Source organism: Dipodomys spectabilis, unplaced genomic scaffold (assembly GCF_019054845.1).
Source record: "Dipodomys spectabilis isolate Male_0828 unplaced genomic scaffold, ASM1905484v1 ptg000066l, whole genome shotgun sequence".
Lineage (NCBI taxonomy): Eukaryota > Metazoa > Chordata > Mammalia > Rodentia > Heteromyidae > Dipodomys > Dipodomys spectabilis.
Window position 1 is genome coordinate 10,215,846 of NW_024870743.1, and position 15,394 is coordinate 10,231,239.

The 15,394-nt window shown below is 40.1% G+C and overlaps 2 protein-coding genes across 5 annotated transcripts in view; one reads left to right on the plus strand and one right to left on the minus strand.

Annotated features, from left to right (window-relative positions):
- Vsnl1 (visinin like 1) overlaps nt 1-4,706 on the plus strand; it is a 94,533-nt gene extending 89,827 nt beyond the window's left edge. The window contains exon 4 of the mRNA XM_042680786.1: nt 3,434-4,706. Coding sequence (XP_042536720.1) covers nt 3,434-3,631 — 198 coding nt within the window. The 3' untranslated portion in view covers nt 3,632-4,706. The remainder of the gene's footprint in view (nt 1-3,433) is intronic.
- A 5,992-nt stretch (nt 4,707-10,698) lies between these two features.
- The window catches only part of Smc6 (structural maintenance of chromosomes 6), an 83,243-nt gene continuing 78,547 nt past the window's right edge, over nt 10,699-15,394 (minus strand). For all 4 annotated transcript variants that reach the window (XM_042680840.1, XM_042680842.1, XM_042680843.1 and 1 more), the window contains 3 exons: nt 14,142-14,294; nt 12,092-12,189; nt 10,699-11,221 (listed from right to left, as the gene is read on the minus strand). In XM_042680840.1, coding sequence (XP_042536774.1) covers nt 11,107-11,221; nt 12,092-12,189; nt 14,142-14,294 — 366 coding nt within the window. In that variant the 3' untranslated portion in view covers nt 10,699-11,106. The remainder of the gene's footprint in view (nt 11,222-12,091; nt 12,190-14,141; nt 14,295-15,394) is intronic.

Below are 15,394 nucleotides of genomic sequence, written 5' to 3' on the forward strand. Positions count from 1 at the left end.
CGCAGCAGCTTCTCTTCCATTCTACCCAAAGCCCTTTCTGAGCAGATGCCAGGCGCCTACGGGCACAGGCACGCGGCTTCCCGGAGCTCTGTGTGCTTGCCCTCCTCAGAGCCATCACGTCTACCACCTCTGCCTCCTTCTCATTGCACACCCAGCTGTGCACTTTGGCTCATGACAAAGCAGCAATTCCTGGCTCTGCCCCTCCGAATCCTCTCACCCCTCGGGGTCTAGGTGAACTTGTCTCATTCATGAGGCCTTCTTAGCCCACTTTACTCCAGACTTCTCTTTCATAGGCTTCTTGAGGATGTGGTTAACACTCTCCAAGGCCAAATGTCAGAGAGTCAGATATGAAAAGACAAAGGTGTCTGATATCAAGGCCACAGACCCAGGGGGCCAGTGCCCAACCAATAAAAGAGGCCAGGATCACTGAGGCAGGTATTGATCAATGGAGAGGGAAGAAGAGGAAGAGCTGTGGAAACCCAGAAGGACAGTATGTCTGAGTTGGGGTGCTCAGCACAGGAAAAATGGGTCCATAAGATTGAGAAATGCTTGAGACTTCATTATTCCTCCTTAGAAAAGCACGTGCAAACAGGCGCTGGTGGCTCACGCCTGTAAGCCTAGCTACTCAGGAGGCTGAGTGCTGAGGATCACAGTTCAAAGCCAGCCCAGGCAGGAAAGTCTGTGAGAACCAGCAGAATACCAGAAGTGGAGCTGTGGCTCAAAGTGGTAGAGTGCTAGCCTTGAGCAAAACAGCTCGGGGACAGTGCCCAGACCCTGAGTTGAAGCCCCATGACTGGAAAAAAAGAAAGCACATGCAATAATATGCTTTCCACAAAGTTCACACTAAACATCTGCTCATGTCCTTCAGGGATTAGGTCCATTTGCATGGGGCCTGTGATTTGGATCTGAGTCTTCAATGCCATCCCTGTCTCTGTGTCAATGTTGGGGTACAAGTCTGCACTGGGGGTGTCTTTTTCTCATTCTCACATTAGTGGCTCAGATCACAGGGCTACAGTTGATGAGACCCTGACCTTGCCATTTCAAACTTACCCAGGACAGATTTCTTGTTTATATTTTATTAATAGTGCACTTTTCTCTTTGCCAGTCCTGGGGCTTGAATTCTGGGCCTCGGCACTGTCCTTGAGTTTCTTTTTGCTCAAGGCTAGCGCTCGACCACTTGAGCCACAGCTCCACTTCTGGCTTTTTCAGTGTATGTGGTACAAAGGAATCGAACCCGGGGCTTCATGCACGGAAGGCACTGACCCACATTCCCCGCCCAATAGTACAATCTTCTGACTGTACCGACCATCACGTAAATCCTTTTGATTATAACTTTCAAAGGGCAGAGAGCGCATGACAACTCAAATATAGATGGCCCATGTATCTCTTAAAATTGTGGACATAAAGCACAGTGTATATTTTACCTTGTGTACACTAATTCTACTAGGCTAATCAGGACTCTGTCTACCAATTGTCTACAAAAGAAACTTCAGTAGTCTGCCTCTTCTAAATTCCTTTTTTCCACCATATATCAATACAAACTAAACACAAACTATTTAATCTTGGTGAACATTTTTGCATATCTTTATTTTCCCTCCCTCTTTTCCTTCCTTCCTTCCTCCCTCCCTTCCTCCCTTCCTTCCCTCCCTCCCTCCCTTCCTTCCTTCCCTCCTACCTTCCTTTCCTCCCCCCCCCCCCCTGTCTCTCTGTGGTTCTGAGGTTTGAACTCAGGATCTTACAATTGATAGGCACACACAACTCATAATGTCCATACTAACTTGTTAAATAAGGCACTTACTAGTGATTTGTTTTCAATTGGCAGTTTTTAAAGCAATCTTTACAAGCAATCTATGGCTTACAGACAATAAAGTCACCCCTCCTAAGTAGGATTCAATAATTTTTTTCAACTAAACTTACAGAAGAATTCAGCTATCACCATATTGCAATTTTAAGGCATTTAAAAATTTTTGATAAGGTCCTTAATGTGTACATGCTTGCTTCCAATCTCAATTCAGACAACCACTACCCTATGTTGGCCGGATTTTCTTCTACCTTTCACACCAATGTACTCATCCAGGGACTGGCCCTGTGTCTGACTGTTAGCCCTGCTTCTCCATCTCTTTCCTACAGTTTATTGGTGCTGTGGCATTTATTGTAATCCATTCTTCACAAATGATAAAGCAGCATTCCATTGTATAATTGTTTTATTCATTTAAGATGGGCATTTATCATTTTAAGGGACTTTTCCTATTTATTTTGCTAGTCCTGGGCTTAAACTTACGGCCTAGGTGCTGTCCTTGAGCTTTCATGCTTAAAGCTAGTGCTCTACCACTTGAGTCACAGTTTCACTTCAGTTCCTTGTTAGTTAATTGGAACTTCTCTTCCTGAGCTGGCTTCAAGTCACGACCCTCAGATCTCAGCCTCCTGAGCCAACAGCACCCAGCATTAGGGCACTATTCTAGAAAGAAAACCACTGCAGCCTAGGCCACACCCCTACTGAGAACTCATTATGGACCACCATTTGACCTGGAGAAGGCAGTTATCTCAGTGTTCTTTGACTTATCTTACATTTAATCAACAGATCTAAACGAATATTTCAGAGCTAAACTTTAATGGGTATACCTGCCTTGGCTTTCTGAACACATTATGTGGTCCTTGTCATAGGGATCTAATGTTACCTAAGACTCCCACCATTAGTGTTTATTGACTTATTTGCATTTCAATTCAGAATATTTGAAATTAAAAACATCTTAACATTTGCTTTCCTGAGCCTGTTTCTAATCTATGATTCATCTCACCACTGAATGCCCTTTTCTATCCACTTCCTCCAGACAGAAAACCAGTAATCATCCAAAATTCTTCTATTTCTAATTCATCTCAAGACTTACTTGATTACATCACACATTCCCTATTGAAAGCCACTTAGGAAAGTTACTAAGTTAAAAATCATTATCTGTAAGAGGACGTTGTGTTCTGACTTGCTTCTAACTCCATCTCTAGCCAACACCTCATTTGCTCCTTCCTCCTACTGCCTCTTTACTCCATATCCCAACTGCCAGCCAAGGAACTAGACTTCGTTTTTAATTAATAATAAATACTTATTGAAGACCTATGATGTGACAGACATAGGGCCAAGCCCTGGAGTTTACAGAAGTGAGAAAAAGATGATTCCCAGCTTCATAACATGTACTGTCTGGTGAGGAAGACAAAGGAATTACTGTAATAGTGTGTGCAATATCTTCCCTTGGAGAAGATGGTATGGGTTGCCATGGCAACTTGAAGCATGGGAACAGAACCTCCTCTGGGGAAGGAGAAGCTAAATCTTGAAGAGTGAAGTAGGATCCAGTTAGATGAAAGAGAGGTAGGGAGAGCTCTTTGCTCTCCCGGGCTTCTGCTAATTGACTTTACACTTCCCCCCCCCCCCCCCTTAAAGGCTATCTACAAAATGGTGGGCACTGTGATCATGATGAAAATGAATGAGGATGGTCTCACACCTGAGCAGCGAGTAGACAAGATTTTCAGCAAGATGGATAAGAACAAAGATGACCAGATTACTCTGGATGAATTCAAAGAAGCTGCAAAGAGCGACCCGTCCATTGTATTACTTCTGCAGTGTGACATTCAGAAATGAGCTGGTGTCTATACCATGGACTGCACGGAGGTGTCAACGTCCCATTCAGTCTGCAGCTACACACACACACACACACACACACACACACACACACACACACACACACACACACAGTCGCTTGGACTACCTATAAATGGACTTGCTTCTTGTGTTTGAAACACTTGTGTGCATGAGAATGTCATTTGCTGATGAATTTTAAAAGCATATACTATAAAAACAAACAGAACAACCTGCCACAATGTGATATGTGTAAGATCATTTCATACAAATACTCCTCTTCCAAAGCCTGGGCAGAAATGTGCTGCAAAGAATTCTATGATTTCTGGTACATGTTTTGCTAATGCTTGTGTCTCCTTGATTACATAATTTTAGTAGCACTGAGACCCCCACGGTAATGTACCTTAATTATGAGCTGTGTCACCATTCTCCTGTAAAATAGTACTAGACAGACACACAGAGGGGCACTTCACTCCTGTGTCTGGTCCACACACAACAGCTTGTATTATCAGTGAATATAAATGTACTATATTTGCATGCCTTTTGGGTTTGCCTTAATTCTCACCTCATCTGCATCCTATCAATCTGGAAAGAGCTGTTTTGGATGAATGCAGTATAAAATTTAAAAATCCTGCTAAATGACTCATTAAGTATATCTATCTATCTATATATACATATACACAAAGAATATTTATTGAAAGTAAAGATATACAAAGATATTATTTATTGAAAGTAAAAAAAAAAGATAGAAATGTATTGATTCCCACTTATTTTCAAAGACTTCCAAAAAAGGTGGTAATTGATTACACAATTTCTAACATTTTATTTACCTTCCCCTTTACAATTAAACGAAACAGATGCTCATAAGCAAAAGTCAGCCAGCAACAACTTACTAAATATTTTCAATACATATCTTTGGAGTTTGAAGAACTAAATGACAAAAGGGAAATAAAGCAACTTCTTCATCCAGGCCATTTCCCCAAAGAGGGACACTCCACATGGCATGTAACATTTAAAAGAGACTTGTTCATTATGAAAAAATGCTCATTATATGACAATAAACTATATCTCAGTGTGACTTTGGTGCTAACAATATATTATGTTCTACAAAACTCGGGGGAGGGGGGAAGGCACATTGAGTGGGCTGAGATGTAGCCTCCAAGATAGGCTGAGGAAAGACTTCTGCCTCCTGCATACAAGGTGTGCTGGATTTTATTTTTAATGATAGAACAAAACTCTCCTGGCCTCAGTGAGGGGAAGCAGGCAGATGAGAGTCCATTAAGAATTCTAAAGCAAGTTAGCATTTTCAGAATGTGGCTGGAGTTCACACAGTGCCCTCAAAATACTCTTTCCTCCCAATTGTGGTGTGTGTGTGTGTGTGTGTGTGTGTGTGTGTGTGCCAATTGTGGTGTGTGTGTGTGTGTGTGTGTGTGTGTGTGTGTGTGTGTGTGTGGAATGTTGCTGGGTTAGACTCTAGGGAGTTATTCCTAACAATTTTGTACTGATCACCTACCTGTACCTACCAGATCCCCAACATCGAGTTACTTCCATTGATAATGGAAACATCGGCATGTGGCTAGCGACATGTGGCTACCGAGCCCTTTAAGAATGGCTAGTACGACTGAATAACTGAATTACTAAATTTCATTTCAATTAATTTGTTAAGTAGAGTTAGTGGCTATTTGGCTCAAGACTATGCAGTACTCTATTTTTCAAGTGTTTTTTGGTGGGGGTTTTTTGGCAGTCAGGGCTTTGGTGCTGTCCCTGAGCTTTTTCACCCAAGGGTAGCACTCTACCACTTTCAGCCACAGCACCACTTCCAGGTTTCTGGAGATGAGAATCTCACGGACTCCCTTGCCTGGGCTGGCTTCAAGTCAGTCCTCAGGTCTCCGCCTCCTGAGAAGCTAGGGTTACAGGGTGGGCCGTCTGCTCCCAGCTGCATTTTTTTTTTTTTTTTAATCAAGTAGATTTTTGTTTCTTTCTCTTTGGATCATTCAATGACACTAGCAACCAGGGCATGATTTCATTCCTCTATCCAGCAAGAAACTAAATAAGCAAACCTATAAACACTTAGGACACTGAGGCTTCAGATAGGAAGGTTATCTAAAAGACTCAGAGAACCTAAATTCTGCCCTTAGAGGAGACAGTTCCATGTGATAATAAATATCTTAAGTGTCCTTTGTCCCCTGTGCATGGTGAACCCAAAATGTAGCAAGGAGAGATCCAAGAGGTTAAATGCCTTTCTACTACTTAGTGAGGAGGGAGGTGGGTGAGCTGGGGGGTGGGGAAGAGGGTCCATGGGGTCACCTGGCTAAGACAGACTGTGGGTAATCATTCACATCTTCACTGATCACCTACTAGCATGTAACACCACACTAATGTGTGTTCAGAGAAAGCTACATGTGTGCGTGTGTGATATTCCAAATAGGGGGGAAAGCACAGGACGAAGAAAGGAGAATACTGAGATATGGTGGCATTTGGCAGTGGAGTGGTGAGAAGGCATCTCAAAATCTTCCAGAAGCGGAGGGAGGATGGCAGAGAGGGAGGGATGGAGGAAAGGAGCCAGGGAAGAAAACAATGGCTATCCCCAGTAACTTCACTAGCTCTAACTAAACTGCAGAAACCGGGCCAGCAAGTAGGAATCTCGTCACTTGCTCTAGTCCTTGCTGCTGGAACCGGGGTAGGCTGGATCTGGACAGCAGCCGACTGCATACCTGCTCTGGTCCAGCAATCCCTTGCCTGTCCCCGGGAACGGCTCTCGGAGGGCCATACAGAAACATAACCAAAGTCATTTGTGACGGTTCTGTGTGTGGTGTGCGTGGGCTTTGGAGACAATCTAGTGGTTCATCCAAGTCAAATATAGTCTGGATTAGCTGAGAACAACAGACTGACATACACAGTCAACCTAGACCAGGGTTCTAAAATGCTGCTGTTGGTGGTGGGGGAACCAAAATGGATTGCGAAGTATGCTATCGATGAAAATATATTCTTACAAAAAGAACTCCCAAGTCACATAGAAAATGTGCCATGACAATGGTTTCTAGAGGAGTGGATGACAGAAGGACTGGTTTAGTTACTACTGCTGCATAACAACTCAAACCCTAAACCTAACACAATCATCTTACCATTTCTTACGGCTTCCATGTCAGGAATTAAGAGAAAAACTCAGCTTGGTACTGCTCCTACTGGATCCGCTTGATGGTAAGTTATAAATCTAGATCAAGAAGAGCTTCTATAAAGTTCTAAAAGAACATAGGAGGGACTTACTGTGGTAGTCATTTCTGGAAAACACTGTTACTGGGAATGAAGAATACAGAAAACAGGAAATAAGCACTGCATGGACTAATGGTCAAAGGGTCCAGGAACTGAGATGTGTTGAACTCATTCATCCCTCTACCAGAGTTCCACTTAACCACCACACCCCACCAACCGGGGTCCCACTGAGCCCCTCCTATCTCGGCCAAAGTGCTTTCTTCACAAAGTACCCACTAAGGTACATCATTCAACTAGGCCCAGGCCTAGGCTCTAGGTCTGGTTCACACTCAGCTGCCATTAGGGTAGCTGTTTAACTCCCCATTGCAGTTCTAAATGGAAAATACCACAAGCATTTCACTTTGTAGACTTCATTTTTTCCCCTTGCATTTTGAAGTCCCAAGTTTCCATATTTCCTCTGCTTGTTTTTAAAAGGGCAAGAAATTGCACTGACACTTGATTTTTTTTCTATAGTTCATTTAGAATCAGTCTCTGAATAAATATAAACTCATTTCTTAAAACAGTCAGATGCTTATTTCTCCCCAATGCTTGGGAACTATATCAAGTAATTCCAGGCTTCAACAGACACCTTGAAAGATTCTAAGGAAAGGATGGGTCGGCATCTAGCAAGGCACTGATGCCCAATTAGAGCTCTTAAATGACAGGGCTGCCTTAGCATCTCTTCAACTATTAAGTGTTCTGATCAGTTTGATTACACAATTTGGAGTTTCCCCACAATATTTGCAGGTAAACACAGATCTGCAGACTTGACTTTTCTTGTTTTCCAATGAAAAGTTACCCATTAAATAGCAAATTAACCAAAGAACTACTAGCATCCAAACCATTATTTCAAATGTCACCAGTTTAAATCGGTGACCTTTTCATCTTCCCCACACTCTTCTTCACCCTGCTCTTCTTCCACCATGCATGGCACCATTCATCCAGCTCTTTAGGCCAGGTGGCAAAGTTGTCTGACTCCTCACAGCATTCTCATCAGAAGTCCACTGCCGCTCACCCTCAGAACGGACTATCTCTGTGTCCCAATCATCACGGCTGCTCTTGTGTGGACCAACCACTACAAATTGGTCCAAATACATGTCCACTCTTCCCATGCTTGCCCCACCCTCAGCTCCGAGCACTGAAGCCAAAGGGACTCCTGGAATACTTACCCGACCTGCTTACTGGTTTTAGGGCTGCAATGATTTTGCTTCTCCTACCCGAGCCTCATCTCATACCTACCCTCAGCACCCACAAGAGGACTTGGCTCTCGCTTCCTCAGCCTTGACCCATGACCACCTTCCCTGTACTCTTACCTGGCTCAGATATTACCTTCTGAAAAGCCTTTCCTCCAGCCAAACAACCTCTTTACTGCTTTATAATTCATAGGAGCTAACATTATCTGAAATTATGTACAGTATCATGATTAGCAAAAAAAAAAAAATGGATTTCTACATTCATCAACTAGGCAGCAGGAATTCCCTGAAGCTTCACCACACTTGCTCCTGTAGATTCTACCTTGATGTCATCACAAAGACTAAATACACAAGTTATATGATACCAAATTAAGGAAACTTCATTAGCTGATTCAAGGAACAGATGATGTATAGCCACATTATTAAATTCTTTTAAAGAATAAGGGCTGGGAAGGTGGCTCAGTGGTAGAGTGCTTGCCTTGCATGCATGAGGCCCTGGGTTCGATTCCTCAGCACCATATAAGCAGCAAAAAAAACAAAAGCCGGAAGTAACGCTGTGCTCAAGTGGTAGAGCACTAGACTTGAGCTGAAGAGCTGAGGGACAGTGCCCAGGCCCAGAGTTCAGGCCCACGACCGGACCCAAAAAATAAAAAAAAGAATAAAACTTGCTCCTCTTACATAGTTTGCTGGAGTCTTAAATCCAGGGACACTAAGGTTAAGTCATGAAGTATTAGTAACTAAACTTTTAAGACTATAATACAGCTTCAAATCAGTTCTCATCTCAATTAGTCAAAGTAGAAGACATCAGCTTCATGACGAACTTCCCATGACAACAAGAAGTAACTCTCATAAAGGAAGGATTTATGACGGCTCATTTGACGGCTGGCTGACTTTCAGAGGCCGCAGCCCAGGGTGTCCTGTTGCTTTGGGCCTCTAGTTAGGCCACACTTGGTACAATATGTGGCAGAGGCCTGGCTCTCCTCATGGCCAGGGTTACAAAGAGGATTCTGGCCAGGGTCTCAATGTCCCTTCAAGGCCACACCAGTCACCTAACTTCCTTCCAGAGGATTATACCGTTTGCTAATCCCACTAGCTCCTGATAGCATCACAGATTGGCAACAAAGGTCTTCACCGCAGGAGAATTTCCTGACTTAATTCAAGAGTCCTAGAGTTTAAACATTTTGGTCTCCATATATAAACAGCCTTGGCCTAACATAAAATAGTAATAAAACTTGGAAAATACCTAATCTTCAATTTTCAGCATTGTCAATTTCAGCAACTGCATCATATCATTAACAGCTTGGCTTACTAAAACTCACGTTTGTCATTTTGAGAATAATTTGGATCATTTCCAGAATAAATGCCAAAGGTAAAACTTAGGATTCAAAGAAACCTTTCTTCCTTGTTTCCTGAAACTTCTTCTAGAGTCATCTATATGAGATATTTAAGTCACTACAGATTAAGAGGCTTGTTAGTCAATTAACATTTCCTTTCCCAATGCACAAAAACATGACTTTAATATATATAAATTTGTTTTATTTTTAAGTTATACATATTTAAGAAGAACATTTTTCTACATTTACTCTTATTATAAGCAGTAGGTAGAACATTCTATGACGATATATTCACTTATGATGGCTGAAATCAACTCTCTGACACCAAAGCGATGAATCATAATTATTTCAACGAGATGCTCAGATGGATTCATCTCAGGATTACTTTCCTACTTGGTGTTACGCGGCATAACATTAAAACTATCTCAGTAATTCATACCAAATTTTCTTTTTGCTAAGAAAAGGTAATTGCATTTGGTAAATTCTATTTTTATTTGAAAAAGTATGTGTATGTTGAAATATTTTTGATACAAATGAGTTATAAATTTGTTTTATGATCAGCAAGGAGTATCTTAAAGATTTAGAAGTCTCTACTTCCTATAAATTCATAGGTTACAAAGCATGTTTTTGGACTTCTCATAGCAAGTGACCTTAGATTCCTTGCTTCACCAAAACCAAAATTCAGTTATTTCTTAGAAACCTATTATAGAAATGTCTGTGATCTTAAAATTCTTTGCTTAAAAAACTTCCTTGTCAACTTCATTGTTATGTATTCTGGTATTTATTGCTAGCAATATAAGGCAGGTTTTGTGTTTTGTAAAAGTTTAACACTAATTCAAGTATCAAAGAATAAAGGCAGTAGTCCTATTTATGTTTTCTTTAAAAAAATACATTTTTTTTTTACAATGAACCACATTTGATCACTTTAAGCATCTCTCAAATCAGAATGTGTCTTCTATTTGATGACAGCTCACCATTAAGCGTGGCCGTTGGCTACCTTCTTGTTCTATGAGGAGCCAACTCCCAGTTTTTCTAGCCATTCTCTCAAGCTTAGTCACAGCTCTTCTACAGCTCTGCCCTTAAGGCTAAAAATTACCTATAGGCAGAGATTCTGCCTAACAGGATTGACAGTATTATGTGAGGTCTTCAATATTAACAAAACCTGACAGTAAATCCATGGTGTCCATAGCACACCTTGTACCATGCTCCCTGCCAGAAGAATCCCTCTTTGTCTCTGTTTAGTTATCTAACTATAGAATGTAGTATTTCAGAAAAGCCAAACTAAATATAATCAGGTGCTCAAAATTTTATTTTAATTCTTACAAAATACTATAGAAATGAACTCAGACTAAAGAAATATGTACATGTGCTTATGTACAAATTTTACTTCTAAAAAAGGAAACTATAAAAATAGATGGTAAAAACGAAAACAGAACAACTCACATGTAAACTTAACAAGATTTAAAACCAGTACTATGAAATTTGGTTTTCACAAAGGAAAGTAACAGTAATTTTAATACCTTGCTATAAGCTGGTTTTTGAGGCTAATTTATACACTTTATGGTGGTCAGATGGGGAGTTTCTTTTATTTCAGAATCAATCTCATTTTATTTCACCAAATAGTCCAGCATTATTTCCCCCTCTCAATATTGTTTCCCACTTTCTCATCTTTCAGCATGAGGTCAAGGCATATAAATGATCAACTTTGGTCATCTTCTTCCTCTTGGGTTACAGGTCGAAAAGGCAATGTGGTTTGTCCTCTTTCAGGATCAGACATCCGAAGAATTCTAATCAGCTTACTTGAAGGAAGTGAGCTACAAGAAGACAAATCAATTACCCCAATTTCCAAAACACCTTTTACCCTTTAAAACAACTTCCACGGGTTAGGGGGCATAGCTCAGTGGAAAAACTTCGCCTTGACACATATAAATAAGAACTCGGCCACCAACACCATTACCACTACCAAGGAAAAAAATAAGCCAAAATAAGTTAAAAATCTACTAGTAGGATACATATACTGGTAAGAATTCCAGGAGACAAAAAATTACAATAGAGAATTGTTTTCATTTAAAAAATTAAGTTCTTGACATAGTCTATGCATTTTCAGCATGGAAGAAAAGGAAATAAAGGAGATTTATAGACACTACTTTAAACTTGCTCTTATATAGGTAGGAGTTACCTAATATTTCTAACCTCAAGTTTCAATAGTCACATGATCCCAGGAATCCTGTTGAGATAGAATACCAACTCTAGGCGACAGTGCCTGACACACTGTAGGCACCTGACAAATGCTGATTGACAACAGAGTATAACACCTATTTAGGAAGACTGGCACCGTTAAGTCCCAAGAAAAAAGACCAGGAAAATCATGAATTGTTTCTTCTCCTAAATAGATTTACTAAACTTATTTTGTTTTGCTTGGTTATGATAACCATAAAGGAATGAATCCACAACACAAATGTTAGTAAGTTAATAATAGCCAACTTATGGGATAAGACAGAATCAAGTTTTAAATATCTAGAAAATAAGAAATCACTTTAAATCTTCTAAACCAGTTATAAGACTAATTTTAGTTTACATTGGTCAGTTCTGCATTTACATTAAAAAATTAAAGATTATAAAAACTTTTATTTCCTGCTTTTTTACATAAATCTGTGTTTACATATACATTCTCAGAAAGTTACCTCATACTTTGAGGAGTAAGCAAGATAAATTGTCTAAATCGTTGGGAATCTGCCATCTTAAGTATCATGTCCATTGCAATTCTTCTATTAACCATATCCTGAAGAACAAAAGCACAAGTTAGGATTGTGTTGAATCAAACAGACTTCTAAACAGCATTCTGCTGGCTCATATAAACTGGATTTTCCTCTATTACTTTAAAATAACAATCAATTTCATCTACAGAAAGATAGTGTCAGAAAATATTGGAGTAATAACTGAATAAACAGAACTTGTAGGTTATATTTCTATAATCAAAATATTCCTGTGTTCCTCCTCCTTCAGATATGAGTAGGAATAAAAAATAATTAGCAAATACACAAATGACATATTTCATGTTTCAAAGAGAATCTAATTAGCAGGGTAGTTATAAACAAAAGTGCTTAGCTTCAAATCTATCAAACTGTCCCTCAATGATTAAGGGATGTTTTCAAAAGTATGGTGGTTATAGGAGGCTTCATAAAGATGACATCTGAACTATGTATTAAAATATAAACAGAATTTATCACATGACAAAAGAGGACACATCAACAGAGGCACCATGTTTAGAATCATAGTCTATTAACATAGCTGAAAGTTGATAAATAATACCATCATGAAGTCTCCAAAGTTACTGTACAGAAATAAATATTCATACATATATAATAATCACTGTGAGATTTTAATAGGTTAGTGACCAAAGTAAATTATGTTTTAGAAATACAAACTTGCTGAAAAAGTGGAGGGCAGACTGAAGGAGAGAGATTCTGGAAAAAAGTCAAGTTTAGCATAAAAGAGTTACAGAGAAGGACAAATCACATGGAGAGGGAGAAGCTGGAGATTAGGGAGATTTCAAAAGAGGAGCAGACAATGTGAAGTAAAAGGGAAGAAGAGATAAATCAGACTTTATAGCTGGGTGACTGTGTTGATATTGACAATTTGCCACTAATCAAGATAGGAAACCTAGGAAAAGAAAAAAGACTTAAAAAGGAAAATACATTCATTCTCAAACTCACTAAGATGACCAAGGTCTACACTGTAAGAGAGCCCTGAAGTAGGAAATGGTAGATGTCTATATTCAAGCAGTAGCTTTGAGGACTATGTATCTGTAGAAGTAGGAAGTGTAACCAACAAACTAAGGAAACATTTAAAGGCATCAGAACCAATGGAGACAACATGGCAGACTGAGATGAAAGATACAGGAAACCAGGAAGTAGAAGGAGTGTGGAGGTAGTCAGATAACCTTTCCTAAAGGATGGAAATAAACTGATGATGACAAGTCCTTCAACAGATAAGGTGAGGCTTTTTAGCTCATGTACAGCCTTTGCTAGTCAAGAGTGACTCAAGAAGTATATCTGGACTCAGACCATGTGGCACTTAAGAAAGAGAGAAGAAGCAGTCAGTTGGTGATCAGCTGCTGATTTGTGAGAATTTAGTTGCAGCTGGATCACAGCAAGTGCATCACATTTAGGACTTCACCTGCACCTCCACTGCCCTCTGAGTAGGCAGCAGTAATAACACCATTGCTTTATAAAATACCCTTCGTGGGTATAAAAAAACCCAAGAAAGATACATATTTTGCCTAAAGCCATTTGCATGGTCAGAAGCAGAGATAGTTCCTAAATCTGAGGCTTCTAACTCCAAAGTCAAATGTTCTTGTATCTTTATTTTATGTGCACTGGTTTGCAGGGCCTGGAGAACCCAGAGCTAATGCAGTTGGTAGCAAGGGTGGTGAACTGGTTACAACTCTATCTTACTAGAAATAAGCTAGGAAGAGGCTGAAGGAGCAAGACTATGAGCCTGACAGTCATGATGTGCAGGCTGGGAAAGAAGACATGAAATAATAGCGCAGGGCTCCTAGAGGCACTATATGGCACAGGGGAGAGAATTCCAACTTCAAGGTACTCCTTACACTCATATCAGATTGCAATGTCAGGCAGGATCTTTCCTGCAATGGGTCAACTACAGAAAAGGCTTGCTTCCTTTCAAAATACCTTATTCAAACAATAACAGAAGATCAAAATGTAACAATACCATATAGACATCAAACTCATCCAGGCATCGGAAAGGTGACTCAGCAATGGACCACAGGGAAAGGATGAAGCACACTGTGGAAAAAGATCGCTCACCGCCAGACAAAGCTCGCATGTCGTTGAAGGATGCTTTATTTCCCTCTCCAGGCTGAACCTTCAGGAGAAAGAAGAGACAAGGAAGAAAAGCTAGTAAAATATTAAATCTACAATATAGATAAAGAAAAAAAATTGCAGCAGAAGGGTTTGAAACTAAAATCCTCATTTGGTGGAGTGAAAAAAATGTTTAAATATTTACTACAAATAGTTTATGGAGAAACAGTGGCTACATAACGGTTTTGTTTTACTTTGAGAATCAAACTGGAGATGTTTTCCCATCATAACAAACAAACACATTTCAAAGGCTTAACAATAAAGTACAATTTAACTAAATATTGTGTATCAAAATAAAGAATTTAAAGCGGTTTTCCTGAAATTATTACTGTTTCAAACATTTGGAAATGATGAGGTAATTTTTGTATTTCTTGAATTACAGTGACATCTAGTGGTTAGGGCTGCTTTAAAAGTAATTACTAAATGGCAAAAAACAGAAGATTTTAACAGTAGGAATAGACAAATACATTCTTTAAAACAAAATCTTAAAAGCTGGGTGCTGGTGGCTCACACCTATAACCCTAGCTACTCAGGAAACAGAGATCTAGGGATCCTAGTCCTAAGCCAGCTTGGGCAGGAAAGTCCCTGAGACTATCTCCAATTACCCACCAAAAAACCAGAAGTGGTGCTGTGGCTTAAAGTACTAGAGTGTTAGCCTTAAGCAAAAAAGCTCAGGGACAGCACTCAGGCTGAGTCTAAGCCCCATAACTAACAAAAAGAAAAAAAAACAACAACAACTTAAAAATCCTCTATACTAATGGTCTTTGGGAATGGTAACTTAAAAACAACTATTGAAATTAACAACCACCTCTTTTTTTTTTTTTTTGGGTCCGGTCATGGGGCCTGAACTCTGGGCCTGGGCGCTGTCCCTCAGCTCTTCAGCTCAAGGCCAGAACTCTACCACTTGAGCTACAGCACCATTTCCGGCTTTTTTCTTTTTGCTTATGTGGTGCTGAGGAATCGAACCCAGGGCCTCGGGCATGCAAGGCAAGCGCTCTACCACTGAACCACCTTCCCAGCCCCAACAACCACCTCTTTTGCACAACTTCCAGAAAATAATATAAAGTAACACTGGGAGAGATTCCATCCACACATATATGTAAC